Here is a 15,633-nt window from a genome sequence, read left to right on the forward strand (position 1 = left end):
ACATCAGGGTGGGCCGCTGCCCTGAATGGTGCAGATCAAACACATCATGGTGGATCCCACGGTCAAGCTATAACACGTACAAGAAAGTAGCCAACGGTACAAATATAACCCATACATCAGGGCAGCCCCACGATGCAGTGCAATGGGCCTCACAATCCAGCGGACCCACATTGGTTTAGAGGATAAACAAGCATTACGGTGGGCTTAGGAAAATTATTTGGTGAGGTGGGTATCAAAACAGCCCTTTGTTTCTGGGTGGGGCCATCCACTAAAGCATCAGATCTTATTCATTTTGGCTCCATGCTCTAATTTGATATGTCAAAACAGATGGAAAGCATGTATATACTACACATCATCAAGGCAGGTCCCCATAGAGGGCCCCACTTCCCAACATCACAACAGGCCGGGATGGTTTAAATGGTAGGCATTCAATCAAAACCGTTGCCTGCTGGAAGGTGCGGTCCAGCTGAGATTTGAATCTGCTTTATTTATTTATTTATTTATTTTTGAACTCACATCCTTAACACAGGTTGGAGAACAGCAGGTAAACATCTCAGTGGAGCCCACACCAAGCCACGCTATGGGCCCCACAGGTGGATGGTTCGGATATAACACATAAAATAAGTGGGGTCCTTGCACGTTGCATGTGCTGGTGGGACCCCAAAGCAAATGTAATTAACACATTTTTTTTTTTTTTTTTTAATTTTTTTTGGAGGAGGATGGTAAATCAATAACATGGAGACCTAGGAAGGTTTTCAACCACTGTTGTTCCCAACGGTGTGGCCCACCAGAGATTCAGATCTATCTCAAATTTCAGCCCATGGCCTAGAATGATGTGGAAAATCGGATGGACAAAGAGGATCTTCCATGAGTATCACATGGGCCCCACTGCAAAATGAGTTGGGAGAACGGGTGAACTGAGTTCATTTGTCACAGACGTCTCTCCAAATGAACGGTCTGGATAAGGTACACATCACGGTGGGTCACCCAGATGGACGGTGGATATATAATTTATACGTTAAGGTGGGCCCGTCACTGTCCAGAGATGGACGGTGTACATATACAACAAATACCTTAAGGTGGCCCCCACCACCCTGAGAAGAAAACGGACGGACGACTTGGATATTACACATCCCATGATGGGCCCACAGAACTAGTTGACGTCAACAACAACTAAGCTGCTGGACGGCTGGGTAATAGATACACCACGGTTGGCTCCACCAGCACCGTCGAGGAATGGACGGTGTGGACACAGGATATATACATCAAGGTGGGCCCGACCTGCAGGCATCCCACCAGGGGGTGGGCCTTGTCCAGGTGGGCCACAAAATCAATGAATGGCGTGGGTACAACGTATGCAACACAGCAGGCCCACAACTTGCTGGACGTTAGTCCAACAGAGTTGGGGTCTACCTGAGTTTGGGCCGGCCCTGTGGGCAACGTGAGTAAAACCCATATGTCACAGTGGGTCCCACAGTGACGTGGGCCACCCAAGAGGTGGGACGACCTCATTCTCCCACCAATACAAGTGGGCCATGCGGCCCAATTAGATTCAACAAGGTGGCTAGCGGTCAGCCACCCCTCTGCTGCCAGGCTGTCCAAAAATTTGGGCCCATGCCTAATGATCTCTCAAAATGGATGGTATGGATATGATACACATACATCAAGAGGGGGGTCCATGTGAGTGGGCCACCCCACTCCAAAAAAAAATTTCAAGATGATATTTTTCCCTTACATCCGGCAGGTGGGCGTTGAGGTGCAGAAGCACTGCACGTTGCTGCTGCTGCTGCTGCTATGGTGCGGCCCACAAGCGTTGGATCTGGGCCATTCAGATGGATGGTGAGGATAGAGAGCACAAACATTAAGGTGGGTCCACGTCAGCATGGCCCACCAGCTTTTAAATCAAAGATGATATTGTTTCTTACTTGCGTCCAGGCTTGCTGCTGGACAGCAGGCCGGTCCTTTAATCTGGCCCATTTGGCCAGCTGGGCACTTCATTGGGCGGACGACGTGAATGCAAGGGACATAAATTGAGGTGTGGCCCACGCAGGTGGGCCACCCCACAACCAAATCAAGCTGGGATAGATTTTTCCCTAACAAACGGTCATGCATACTGTCCACTAACTGCAGGCCCGTCCCAACAGCAACACAGTCCACTTGCTGGACTGTCTAAATGAAGCATGCACATTAGGGTGGGGTCCACGCGTGTGGCCCACTAGCTGGAGACCAAGCTGATATTTATGTCTTTCCCCTGTTTGGGCCTGTGTGGCCGACCGGCCATGCAGGCCCAAAACAGACAGCAAGTTGGGCCATTGGACTATCCCTGGATATATCATGCACACGACAGGTGGGCCATTAAACAGGGAAGAGAGAGAGAGAGAGAGAGAGAGAGAGAGAGAGAGAGAGAGAGAGAGAGAAGCACCCACCTCTAGATCTTGAACTCCTTCCTCCAATAAGTCTTAGAGCTCCAAGGAGGTTGATTTAACGGTCGAGATGAGGTTTGGTGGGCTGGATTAGTAGGGAGAATGGGTGGGAGATGGCTGAATTTTGGGTTGCTTGGATGTCCCAAGCTTGCAACAATGGAGGAAAAAAATGAAGAAGAAAGAGAGAGGGAGAGAGACATAGGAGAGAGAGAGGTGATGGTTTCTAGGCAAATCATGAGTTTGACTTATGGGGAAAAGGGAAGGGGTGATTGCTTGTAAGGAATTATGGCTAGGGGTAGGGTAGGGTGATGTCACCCCTAGGGTGACATCATCGTAATTATGGTTTTCTAGGAAAATACAACAACAGGGATAGGTGGGTCCCGCGATCAAGCGATCAACAGCTGGGATAATGCGCAGGTCGGATCTCATAATCTAAGTGTCGCATTGACGCACGAGACGCTGCGTCGGAACCGCGGCGACGACGTAGTCGTAATGACATAGGTCTCAGGTTGAGTCGGCTCGGGTTCACGGGATGTGACTCAAGAGCATGCGCAAATGCTATTTACGCGTTGCGGGTCGCCGGAATTCGACCGGGAGGACCGCGGGATCCTACGGAATGGAATGGTCACTAGGACAAGCCTGACGCTGGGCTTGAAAGCTGAGTCTCACCCTTAGCCCTACAAAGTGTCTTGGGTTGATGAGTCCTCCATTCTGGTGTTACAGCGATGTTGTATCCCATCCATTTTGGGTTGTATGAGGATTCGTTGTGGTGCGATGCGGTTCCCATGGCTATTGATCACATCATCTTGGGTAAGGCCTGTTTATTTGACTTGGACGTTACAATATTTGGTCACTCGAATATTTATACATTCATGTTTGAGGGCAAGAAAATTAGATTGAGTCCTCTTCCACCTAACAACATATCGGGAAAGAAGGAGATAACCAAGAAGGGTGATCCTAGAACTTTGAGGAAGCCCAAGCCTAAGTCTCTTCATATCATTAATGCAAAAGAATTTGAAAGAGAGACTAGGGAGGATTCAGAGGTGTATGCCCTAGTGACTAGAGAGGCTTCACCCCAAGTTGGTGTAGAGTTGCCTAGTGAGGTGATTTCGGTGATGGATGAGTTCAGTGATGTCTTTCCTGATGACCTCCTAGATGAGCTTTCACCTATGAGGGACATCCAGTATGCCATTGATCTTGTCCCCGAGTCGACTCTCCCAAACCTTCCTCATTACAGAATGAACCCCACGGAGCATGCAGAACTCAAGAAGCAAGTTGATGAGCTTCTTAGTAAAGGGTTCATTCAGGAGAGCACGAGTCCATTTGAGATAGTATTTAGGTACATGCCTAGAACGCCTATAGATTTCATACCCATTTCCGTTTCACATAGGCCATCTAAGTCCGCAGACGCATTTGCACGACATATTCATGATTTGCACACTAATACTAGTAATCAACATTATAAAATGTCTGTAGATTCATATCGTAGGTTTATGGAGTTTCAGGTGGGTGACTACGTCATGGTATGCATTAGGCCCGAACGATTCCCATAGGGAACCGTGAGGAAATTGCATGCCTGTAGTGCAGGTCCATATAAAATTTTGACAATAGTGGACCCTAATGCGTATGTGGTGGTTCTTCCATCTAACATTGGCGTTAGTGCAACATTTAACGTGGAAGACCTTGTGCCTTGTTATGGAACCACACATCTCTATCTTCTAGCCCTCCTGCAAACCTTTCTCCTATCCCAGATGATGGTGTCCCTGACCCTGTCCTTAGTAGATGGCCTTCACTAGACTTTACTTCCCACCAATTGCCTTCTCTTCTATCAATACCTGGTTGGAAGGAAGAGATCGAGGATGTTCTGTACCACCAAGCGGTTTCTACCCGCCATGGAGGATATCAGAAATACCTCGTGAAGTGGAAGAACATGCCGGAGTCAGACAACACTTGGATTATAGAGGCAGAATTCCAGCGCATTGATCCTAACCTCCTCGAGCGTTATCATAACTTTATTTCGCTAGTGACGAATTCTTCTTAGCCGGGGAGAATTGATGGGGAAATCAAAGGACCTACTCGGGTGTACCAGAGACGAAGGCGACCACCCACATTAGCGCAACTTTCTTTGTGGATGAGAGATGAGTTTCAGATGGGGACCGCCGGGCCATTTTGAAGACCTCACATGCATTGGACGTGCATCAGGAAGACCTCACTTTGGGATGATGCATGTGGGCTGCTTAGGAGACCATTTTAATCATATGATTTTTATTTGTGTCGATTTGATTGTTGGATCTTGTCGATCAGGCCATTGAGCCACCATATCCTCTCGATCTAGGCCCCTTGGACTCTAATCTTTCCAGTGTTCGAAGTATCGGTTTCGCTACAAGTTTCGTTTGCTAGGGATACAGAAAGAATATCGATATCGCCAATAATATCTTTGATAACCAGAAATGTGGGGAAACATGGGAAAAACGGTGGAATTTTCGGTGAAACTTCAAGAGATGTTAAAATGTACATATTAGCATATTTAGAAATTAATTAAAAAAATGCAAAAAGAATGCATACATAACAAGTTCCCATTTAATAGGGCCTTAAAAGCATGTGCTATTGTAAGAATTAGTCCAACCATCCCATCCAGCCTATTTAAACATCCAAACTTTCATCCAAACATCCATTGATATTGCAAAATATCAACAACACATGATATTTCACCAAGAAATCATTAACAATTGGAAAGGAAATGAAAGATTATGGTCTCAATATCGCGCATGTTGCAATATCGAGAATATCGATATATTATTAATATTATCAAATGACAAATTGAACACCATATACAGCCATGTGCCCATGAAAAAAATTGAAATACAAAATTTTCTAATAAACAAAATTTTGTTGATATCAATACGTTGGCGATATTATTGAAATGTTGTTGGTATACTTATGATACAAGCATTACCTAGAATTTACATAGTCGAAAATATTGTCGATACATTGGTGATATTGATATATTGTCAATACAAGCGACACCTAGAATTTACATAGTTGAAAATATTGATGATTATATTAGCGATATCGATATGTTGGCGATACTTAGCAATACATTGCTAATACCTGGAATTTTTGATACTACCAGCGTTATCGATATCACTACCAGTGTTATTAGTACCGCTGAGCTAGAGATAAAGATAATATCGGATATATTTCGATAATATAGGAGATAATTCAAACACTGGATCTTGCTTTCTTTACATTTTTTGTTATTTTTAGGATTTATTTGATGGTTGAGATTTATAATAAAAGTTTTAGTTTTCTTATTTTGGATGATGGGCCACTTCACTTAAGTGTGTGGGCATAGTTGTAAATATGCTGAATTTTTAATTATAAAAGCATAAGGCAAGTGGAGTTCCAACCCTAGTGGAGATTTTAGAAGAAAAAAAGAAAAGAGAAGCTCTCTTGTGTGAAGGAATTTTCCTCATTGTTTTTTAGGGTCTGTAAGAAACCTTTCATTCCAATTGAATTGTGCAAGGGTAGAAGCTTGTTTGGTGATGGATTCCTTAAGGTACATTCTTCCTCTTTCTCTTCTTCGAAAAGTATTCTTCTTCTTACATCCTTCCTCTCTCTTCTTCGAAACGATATTCTTCTTCTTCTTTTGCCTTTCTCTTTTCCTTTCCATTACAACCTTCTAAACCCTAGATCCTTTGAATCCCTAAAAACTCCATTTTTAAATTTCCATCCATGAATCTATAACCCTGATCAATATCTGATTTTTATTTTTTATTTTTTGTGAAACTTTCTCAAAACCAGAAATTTGCTTGCATCATTATATCTATCCACGTGGTTGTTGCACTACCCACGCTAGATTGGAAGTCCCTACCTCCAAGTGGGCCACTTTTAAACTATTTTATATTTTCATGCACCGCGTATGTGAAAACTTAGGATCTTCATGTTATAAATCTGAATTTCTGAATCTATTATGAGGATATGCTTGATTTTATATGTTGATTGCTGAAATTAATGTGTAATTGAACTCCCATCTTGCATCCTATGATAGTTTCAATCATCCTGCAATCATTCTCTTTGGGTCATTTGATGAAAGTGATCTTTAGAGAGAGATGGGTCACATGATATAGTGTCTAAATCAATGACGACACCATTTGTAATATGGTCAATGTGGGCCATCCGTTTCCCTCGCCATTGATTGGAAGGCTAGGCCACCAATTCAAAGTGATATTTTGAATGTCTCGATCAATGATCCAACAATTTTTAATATGACCAGCATGGATCATTCATTTTCGTAGGCATAGATTGGTTGTTAGGATCATCCAACCAAAGCAATTTTCTAAGAGGGATAGCCAATTAAGATGGGATCCACATGATGGATGTTTTAGATCAATGACCGAAACGTTTGTAGAATGATGAATGTAGATTGTCACTTTCCCTAGGCATTGGAAGATTAGGCTCATTCAACCCAAGTGAATTTATGATGATAGGTGCAGGCAATCAAGATTGGGGCCCCCATGATGGAGGGTCTAGATCATTGGTCGGACCATTTGTAGCACAATCAATATAACTACGCATTTTCTTAGACATTTGTTGAGGGCTATGATGATCCAACCAAAGTGATTTTTTGAGAGGGATGGGCAATCAAGTGTGGGACCTATGTGATGGATGACTACGATCAATGATCCGTACCCTTGTTGCATGATCAATATGGACAATCAATTTCCATAGGCATTGATTGGAAGATAGGATAATTCAACAAAGTGATTCTTTGAGAGGGGTGGGCAATTAAAGATGGCTCCTACATTCTATGTAATATGGTCAACATGGACCACCCATTTTCTCAGGCTTTGAATGGATGGTTAGGATCATGTAATGGAAATGATTTTGAAAACACTATGTCCGAAAAAAACTTCTAAGCAGCCTTTCCCAAAGGTCTAGCGGTCCACTTAATACCATCCATTCTGACATCCGTGCACTCTTAAACATATGTGCAGAATTAGGTGTCAATGTTCCGTTACTTTCATTGAGGATTCTTCGCGCTATGGATATGCTCTTGTGATCTCACACAAATTTGAGGCCTTTGACTGTTTTCTCAAGTATCACATGCTGAGGATTAAGAGGGCTACAAGATTATTGAGATTTTAAGGCCTCCACATTTGAAGAAAATCCCTGGAGAGCTGGTTTCTAGATTTGGTGTACGACATTTCAAAAAACCTAGGAGAACTTGACAAGTCTTCTACCTACTAGATTCGTGGCTTCATATTCTTGTGTTTGATGCGGATTTATGTTCCACCCATAAAATCACTTCCATTTATGCCTACATGGGTGTTTGATTAGTGGAATCAGAATAAATAACTGTTATAATGCTCATTACCCTTACAATTCTGAGGTTTGGAGTATGATGAGCAGCGAAAATCCTGGCAATATAGGCTTATCAGGCATTGTGATGCCCCAAGAAAAAGTACTTTTGATTTTCAAAAAGATGATGGAATTTCACTCCGATAGCCACCAAGGATTTCACAAATCTTGCCTTTGGGTTATTGGACCAAAGTGATTTTTTGAGAGAAATGGGCCCACACGATGGAGGGTCTAAATCAAAGATGATACTATGTGTAATATGGTCAATATGGGCCATCTATTTCTCTTCCATTGATTGAAAGGCTATCATACACTAGGTGATCTTTTGAAAGGAATGGGCAATCAAAAGGCCCCAAGTGATGGATGTCTCAGTCAATGATCAAACAATTTTTAGTATGACCAATATGGATCGATAATTTTGCTAGGTATAGATCGTAGGTTAGGATCATCCAACCAAAGCAATTTTTGAGAGGAATAGGCAATTAAGATGGGACCCACATGATGGATGGTATATATCAATGATGGAAAATTTTGTAGCATGATGAATGTTGACTATCAATTTCCCTAGCCATTGGAAGATTAGGCTCATTCAACCAAAGTGATTTTCTGAATAGGGCCCACATGATGTATGACTTAGATCAATGGCCGGCCCATTTGTAGCACAATCAAGATGGCCGTGCATTTTCATACGCATTTGTTGGGGGCTATGATCATCCAACCAAAGTGATTTTTCGAAAAGGATGGGATATCAAGTGTGACACCTATATGATGGATGTCTGAGATCAATTATCAAAACATTTGTTGCATGATCAATATGGACAGACAATTACTATAGGCATTGATTGGAAGATAGGACAATTCACCAAACTGATTCTTTGAGGGGGGTGGGCAATCAAAGATGGCACCCACATGATTTGTATTATGGTCAAATGGGCCACCCATTTTCTTAGGCATTGAATGGATTGTCAGGATCATCTAATGGAAATGCTTTTGTGAAGATTGTGCGTCGGAAAAAACTCCTTGATTTTGTGAACAGTGTGTCCAAAAAACTTCTGAGGAACCTTGATTTTGTGAACACTGTGTTCGATAAAACTTCCAAGGAACCTTTTCCCAAAGGTCTAGTGGTCTATTGGATATCATCCATTCTGACATCTGTGGACTCTTAAAAGCACATGTCGGGAAATAGACGTCACTATTTTGTTTTGTTGAGGATTATTCACGCTATGGACATGCTTTGGTGATCTCACACAAATTCGAGGCCTTTGATTGTTTTGTCAAGTATAATTCATGCTGAGGATTAAGAAGGCTACAAGATTAGTGAGATTTTAAGGCCTTCACATTTGAAGAAAATCCCTGGAGAGCTGGTTTCTAGATTTGGTGTAGGTCCTTGTGTAGGAAATTTCAAGAAAACTAGGAGAACTTGAACAACTATTACTTATTAGATTCATGGCTGCATATTGTTGCTTTTGAAGCAAATTTATGTTCCACCCATAACATCACTTCCATTTATATCTTCAAGGGCATTTGAGAAGGAGAATTTGAGTACACGACTATTTTAATATCCACTACCCTTACAAGTCCGACATTTGGAGTATGATGAGCAGCGAAAGTCCCGACAATATGTGCCCATTAGGCATTGCAATGCCCAAAAAGAAGCACTTTTGATTTTTAAAAAGATGATGGAATTTCATTACAATATCCACCAAGGATTTCATAAATCTTGCCTTCAGGACATTTGACCGAAGTAATTTTTTGAGAAATATGGGCCCACATGGAGGGTCTAAATCAATGATGACACCGTTTGTATTATGGTCAATATGGGCCATCCATTTCCCTTGCCATTGATTGGAATGGCTGGACACCCGTTCTAAGTGATCTTTTGAAACTAACGGGAATCAAAGGCGGGACCCAGATGATGGATGTCTCGATCAATGATCAAACAAGTTTTAGTATGACCAGATCGTTCATTATTCTAGGCCAGGATTATCCAACCAAAGCATTGTTTTGAGTGGGATAGTCAATTAAGATGGGACAAGCATGATGGATGTTGTAGATCATTGATCAAAACATTTGTAGCATCATTTCCCTATGCATTGGAAGATTCATTCAACCCAAGCGATTTTCTGAGAGGTGTGGGCAATCAAGAGTGTGGCCCACATGATGGATGGTCTAGATCAATGGTTGGACCATTTGTAGCTCAATCAATATGACCGTGCATCTTCCTAGGCATTTGTTGGAGGCCATGATAATCCAACCAAAGTGATTTTTTTTGGCAGGATGGGTAATCAAGGGTGGGACGTATATGTTGGATGTTCAAAATCAATGATTGAAACATCTGTTGGAACATTTGTTGCACGATCTACATGAACAGTCAATTTCCCTAGTCACTGATTGGAAGATAGGATCATTCAACGAAGTGATTGTTTGAGAGGGGTGGGCAATGAAAGATGGTGACTATATGATTTGTATTATGGGCAACATGGACCACTAGTTCTTTAGGCATTGAATGGATGGTCAGGATCATCCAATGGAAATTTTTTTTTTTTTTTTGGAGGGATGGGCGATCAAGTGTAGGGCCCACATGATGGACAATCTAGGTTAAGTATTGGACCATTTGCGATATGATGAATATGGACAGGCCATTTCCTTAACCATTGAATATGATCAAACCATTTGTTGTATAATCAATATGCGGATGGTTAAAATCTTCAAATAAAAGTGAGTTTCTATGGGATGGGCAATCAAGGATGAGAACCACATGATGGACAGCCTAGAATAATGATTAGATTGTAGTATGATCAATATCAGCCATTCATTTCCCTAGCCATTGTGGATCATACTTGCTTAAATATTTCTCATGTGGGTGACATCCAATTCACTTATCAGTTTGATCACATACAATTTATGTTTCTAGTTGATAAGGTGATTGAGTGGGCTGCACTCTTTAATTTAATTTAGACACTTCTTAAATAAATAAACAATATGCCACACATGATTCCCAACTTGTAAGCCAAGCAAAGACAGGCATTATAGTTTCTGGGTATCACAATGCCTACTACAGGAGGTTGCCCGAGCAAAGAAATTATATTTGCCAGCAATTACAATAACCAGGCATTACAATACCCAGTAACTGAAATATCCAGGGCATTCAAATGCCCCCAATCCAAACAGCCCCTTAAGTGGGTTATTATTGTTTTCACGTAGGAACAGTTGTCCTAGGAGCTTTTATGATATTATGGGCTCTTGTGTCAGGTACAATCCTTTTCCCTTACTACGGATTTTTTAGTGGAAGGGTGTAAGTCATTAGGCTTGTGTGGTTGTGCGCGTTAGGTGCAATCCTCTTTGAAACCATCCCTGGTTGCTATATTCTTTGGTAAATACACTGTTGCTTTCTTTTAAGTTGCTATTTTAGCTCATTTGCTCTTCTTTAGTGCTTGATTGTTCATGAATCATCTCTGCTTCACTTGTGAATTGTCTCCTTTCTTTAATACTTGGTTTTCTTTCTAATCCTCAATTTTGATGATGGCGATATTTTGATAATAAAGAGCTGATTGGTGGTGATGGGGGACAATATTCCACCCACATTAAAGTTTCAAGACACTCTTGATAAGCACATGAATTACCATCTTCTGTTCTTTTCTGCAGTTTGTGAAGAAGTTGATGGCCTCATTGCCTTTCAGTTGCCAGTCACAGAGCCCTTCACCCTATTTTGATCAATCACTCTTCCGGTTTGACGAAAAGGTTCTGTATAATCACTGCTAAGTTTCTTCAAGTCTATGAGAAGAGGAAATTTTTTCTCCTGGCAACTGCTGCTTATGAGAACCTGTGAGAACCATTTAAGAGCTTATCCCACATGCAGCATATATGCAATGCAGGCAATACAATCCAGGTCATGCAAACCCTTCATCTAGCTTGGATGAAGGGTCATGCAAAAAATCAGGCTGTTTTCCAACTCAGATGGGCCCTGGTGAAAATTAAGGTTGGGAGTCCCCTCCCACTTTTTTTTTTTTCCCTTTTTCTGGCCCCACCCGAGTTTTGGAACTGCCTGATTTTTGGGCCCTGGGTGTTTCATGAGGTGACACATCTGATGGATGGGTTGGATGTAGTGCACACATCATGTGGAATGAGCTCTAACAGAAGTTATTTAGGGACCAGTTTCTAGGAGATCATCACTGATTACAAGAGTCAACCACCTTTGTTGTGTTAGGGGTTGTTGATTGATACTGGAACTTGTGTTGTTTCAGCTAATTTCAGCAACAGACCGACATAGACAGTCTACTGAGCATCCCATCAAGTTTATTTCAAGAAGGCAGCCAAATTCCCTCAAGTTCAAGATAAAACCAGGTATATACGAATACAAGATAGTAGCTACCATAACGCGTGAAACCGAAAAGCGGAACACATTTAAGAATCCCAGTTACCTGAATATACAGATTTCTGGTGGATTTACTCAGTAATCCTAAACGGATTTACTCGGTAATCTTGAACGATACCCAATTTTCCATGGAGATGAGTAACAAGATCAACTGGGCATTGTTCCAGAGATGCTCCTTTAGCACCCTTGTCAGCATGGCATGCAAGTGTGAGATCCAAGTTATTTATCAGGTGGGCTTATTGTGTAGATGTGCTGACTCAAAATTGAGATGATCCACTCATCAGGTGAGCAGCTCGGTACAGCATTTCATGGTGGGGCCCACCTATGATATGGCTTGGATCTTGCAGCCTCATACCACGTTTGCATGCTTGCCCAAAATATCGCCTTCATATCTGTTCACTTCCCTCTCTGAACTAACTGGACTTGGAGGTTTTGAAATAGGTCCCGAAGCTGGTGAAGTGGTTGCTCGGCCAAAGAGAATCTCTTCGTTCCTATTCCACCCAATCTTGCCTTTGGCTCTTTCTGTCCAGCAGACATTCATGCAACCATCCGTGGTGAATATCCATTTCCGGAGATGAAATAGGATGATTGTTGTTATAATGTAACGGAAGAGAACTAAGCAGCACTGCCTATTTTTTAAGTGTTGCTGAGGGTGTCATTTGATAGCAGCCAACGGCAGTCTATAGCAAAATTTGTAACCAGTAATCCAGGTCTGGCAATGGTTTGCTGAGCATCAATCAGCCTGTCTTAGTGCTTTTTTGGATAAAAGCAGTGCTGTGCTGTTGCATTGGTCCACAATGTTTAAGCGAGCTTTGTGGGCTGCCAATATCCCATTCTTTTGTTGGGGACCAATCTCTAAGGATCCCATTCTTTCTGAATGGGCCACTGCTAGCATGTTTGTTTACAACCAAATCTAGTGATGAATGGTTTACAATTGAATAGAAGCTACGTAGGATAGGTGGAATCCAAGATGTGAATTCTACCGGCATTGTTGAAAAATGGGTTTCATTTTCAGAGTTTTGCTTATGTCGGAAGTAGAATCCCAAATTCATAGATGAGTCACATCCTATCTTAAGTTAGGGAAATGCAATATATGAATTAAGGCTAATGATTACTTTATAAAATTCATGGTTTGGATTTCCAATTTAAATCATGATGAGATGAAGTTGATCTGATCCTGGAAACAGTATAATTTCATTATTGGTTTAAGCATGTATGATGAGATGGTGACAACTGGGCTGGGCTCTCCTTGTTTTGACCATTTAAAAAGTTGGAGGGATGCATTTCTTTTGTCTTGACATATAGTGAAAATGATTTGCAGGTTGCATTATTTCTGTACCTAATGAAATTATCCTTCAACATTTTATTCATTTGTAATAATTTTAGAATGCAGTTAGAGTCTGTTTTGGAGCTTGGAAAATAGAAGGAAAATGACATTTTCTTTGAAGGTTATTTTTCTAAGAAAACATTTAGAAAATGTAGAAGTCTGGGAAGAAATTTTAGTGCTTTTATGGAAATGCATTTTTTGAAAAATGTTTTCACAGAAAATGAACTTTCCAAATCAGGGAAACATGTCATTTTCTTGAGAAGTATTTTCCACCTAGATACTTCTCATGTCCGGCAATTTGCTCAGGTCCAGCAACTCATCTACAGGGCTTGTACAAATGCATGACAATCCAGGTTTGTCTAAGCCATGGTTCAGCACAATGATAGGATGATCATAATGGTCTGATTGGTGGCCATCAAATGGACGTATATAACAGCCCAAATTTCAGCAAAATTCAGGGAGTCGGTTATGCCAATTATCATTCGGGGCCCACCAATTGGATGGTTGAATGCATGTATGCCACTTGTAAGTGGACGAGTAGTGCTCCTGATCAAGGATGTGGCCTACTGATAAGGGAAAAAAGAGGGATAATTGCAACAACGTCCACTCATGGTTTCTCCTATCTAAATTATCGCCGCGGAATGGATGTCAGGAGTAAACCCGTGCCAAATGACAAAAATATAGTAGAATGTGGAGTTTGTTTTGCATGTTGTGGGGTCCACTATTATGTGGGGAGTATCTACCTGTCCATGAGGGTACACTCACCATAAATATTGGATGCTCAAAAATCAGGCTAATGTAATCAGTAGGTGGGGCATACCATAGAGAGAACAATGGATAACAACCTGAAAAACTTTCAAATTTATGTGATGACATATACATGCTAAGGTAGGCCCAAAAAATAGGGTTAAAACGGTCAAAATTGGTGTACATATATAAAGTGGTATTTCCATAAAAGTTTCAACCAACTAACAGCTTGTGTAGAAGTATCAGGGGTACTCAATTCCTTTTTTTAGCAATAATAAGTGTGCAATGCTCGACCAAGGGGTGCAGGTTGGATACACTTTTAGTGATGTAAGCCAAACGTAGGTAGGTCTCATCTCCGACTGAAGATTGACCAAAAATATTCTGCATGGAACTATGTAGCCATCTCTCCTGTTGCATTTGACGAGTTGGCCTCATTTAATTTGAACCATTTACTTGCATGCCATAGTCAGATGGCTTTGATTGTCAACTGAGGGACTGTTCTGCAGCATCGTTCATTTGGAGAAACAGTTGAACCCATGGAAGGTTGCCCTCACTTGTATTGAGTGATTGGACTCAGCTTGTGCAGAGCATTTTATATTTCCCTTTGGCCTGCCAGATTGTTTATCATTTTGGGCCTTATCCTATCTGGGAAAAGTGCTAACCGTGGAGTTGTGGGCCGCTAGGGGTCGATCGCTAGTGGGAAGCTCCCACGGCTCTCTCTCTCTCTCTCTCCGACCTACTGAGGCAGTAAGAGGTAAGCTATTAGATTCTCTTCTCCCAGTATTTATCCTCTTTCATCTATTGATGTGACAACAGGTAACCTCCTATCCTATCCTTTATAAACTCTCCCTCAAGACTCTCTTATCTATTATTAATCCTCTTTCATCTGCTCAGGCGATAAGAGGTAACCTCCCATGCTGTCGCTTGTAACCTCTACCTTAAGACTCTCTTATCCCATCCTTAATACTCTTTCATCCATTGAGGCAATGAGAGGTAACCTCCTGTCCCTTCCCCTATAACCTCTCCCCTAAAACTCTCTTATCCCATCATTAATCCTTTTTCATCTACTGAGACGGTAAGAGGTAATCTCCAGTCATGTCACTTATTGTTGGTGCACTTATTTTATCAATCATGTATGTATTTGTGTGAGTGAATTAGTTGAGCCTTTGTAAGCTAAAGACTGAAGATACAATGGGAGATGAAGCATCAAGAAGTGAAGAACATGTAAATTATGAAGTGTCTTGGTGACCATAACCTTAGACTCAAAACAATTTAACCTCTATATGATTTTAACCTCAATAGATAAACCTTCAATTGATAATCCTTTAGCCTTAGGAGCTTATTTGGGTCATGCTTAGATAGGCTCTAGAAGTTCTGAGCTGTTGGAAACCAAACTGCGT

The 15,633-nt window shown here is 41.5% G+C and overlaps 1 protein-coding gene across 6 annotated transcripts in view; it reads left to right on the plus strand.

Annotated features, from left to right (window-relative positions):
- The window catches only part of LOC131248771 (light-mediated development protein DET1), a 96,691-nt gene extending 83,234 nt beyond the window's left edge, over positions 1–13,457 (plus strand). For 2 of the 6 annotated variants that reach the window (XM_058249218.1, XM_058249222.1), the window contains 3 exons: positions 11,430–11,525; positions 12,029–12,128; positions 12,589–13,457. In XM_058249218.1, the coding sequence (XP_058105201.1) occupies positions 11,430–11,525; positions 12,029–12,128; positions 12,589–12,737 (345 nt within the window). In that variant the 3' untranslated portion in view covers positions 12,738–13,457. Of the gene's footprint in view, positions 1–11,429; positions 11,526–12,028; positions 12,129–12,588 lie in introns of those variants that run through there. The other 4 variants (XM_058249219.1, XM_058249221.1, XM_058249220.1 and 1 more) reach the window with 3 other exon arrangements.
- Positions 13,458–15,633: the final 2,176 nt, after the last annotated feature.

This window comes from Magnolia sinica, chromosome 6 (assembly GCF_029962835.1).
Source record: "Magnolia sinica isolate HGM2019 chromosome 6, MsV1, whole genome shotgun sequence".
Taxonomy (NCBI): domain Eukaryota; kingdom Viridiplantae; phylum Streptophyta; class Magnoliopsida; order Magnoliales; family Magnoliaceae; genus Magnolia; species Magnolia sinica.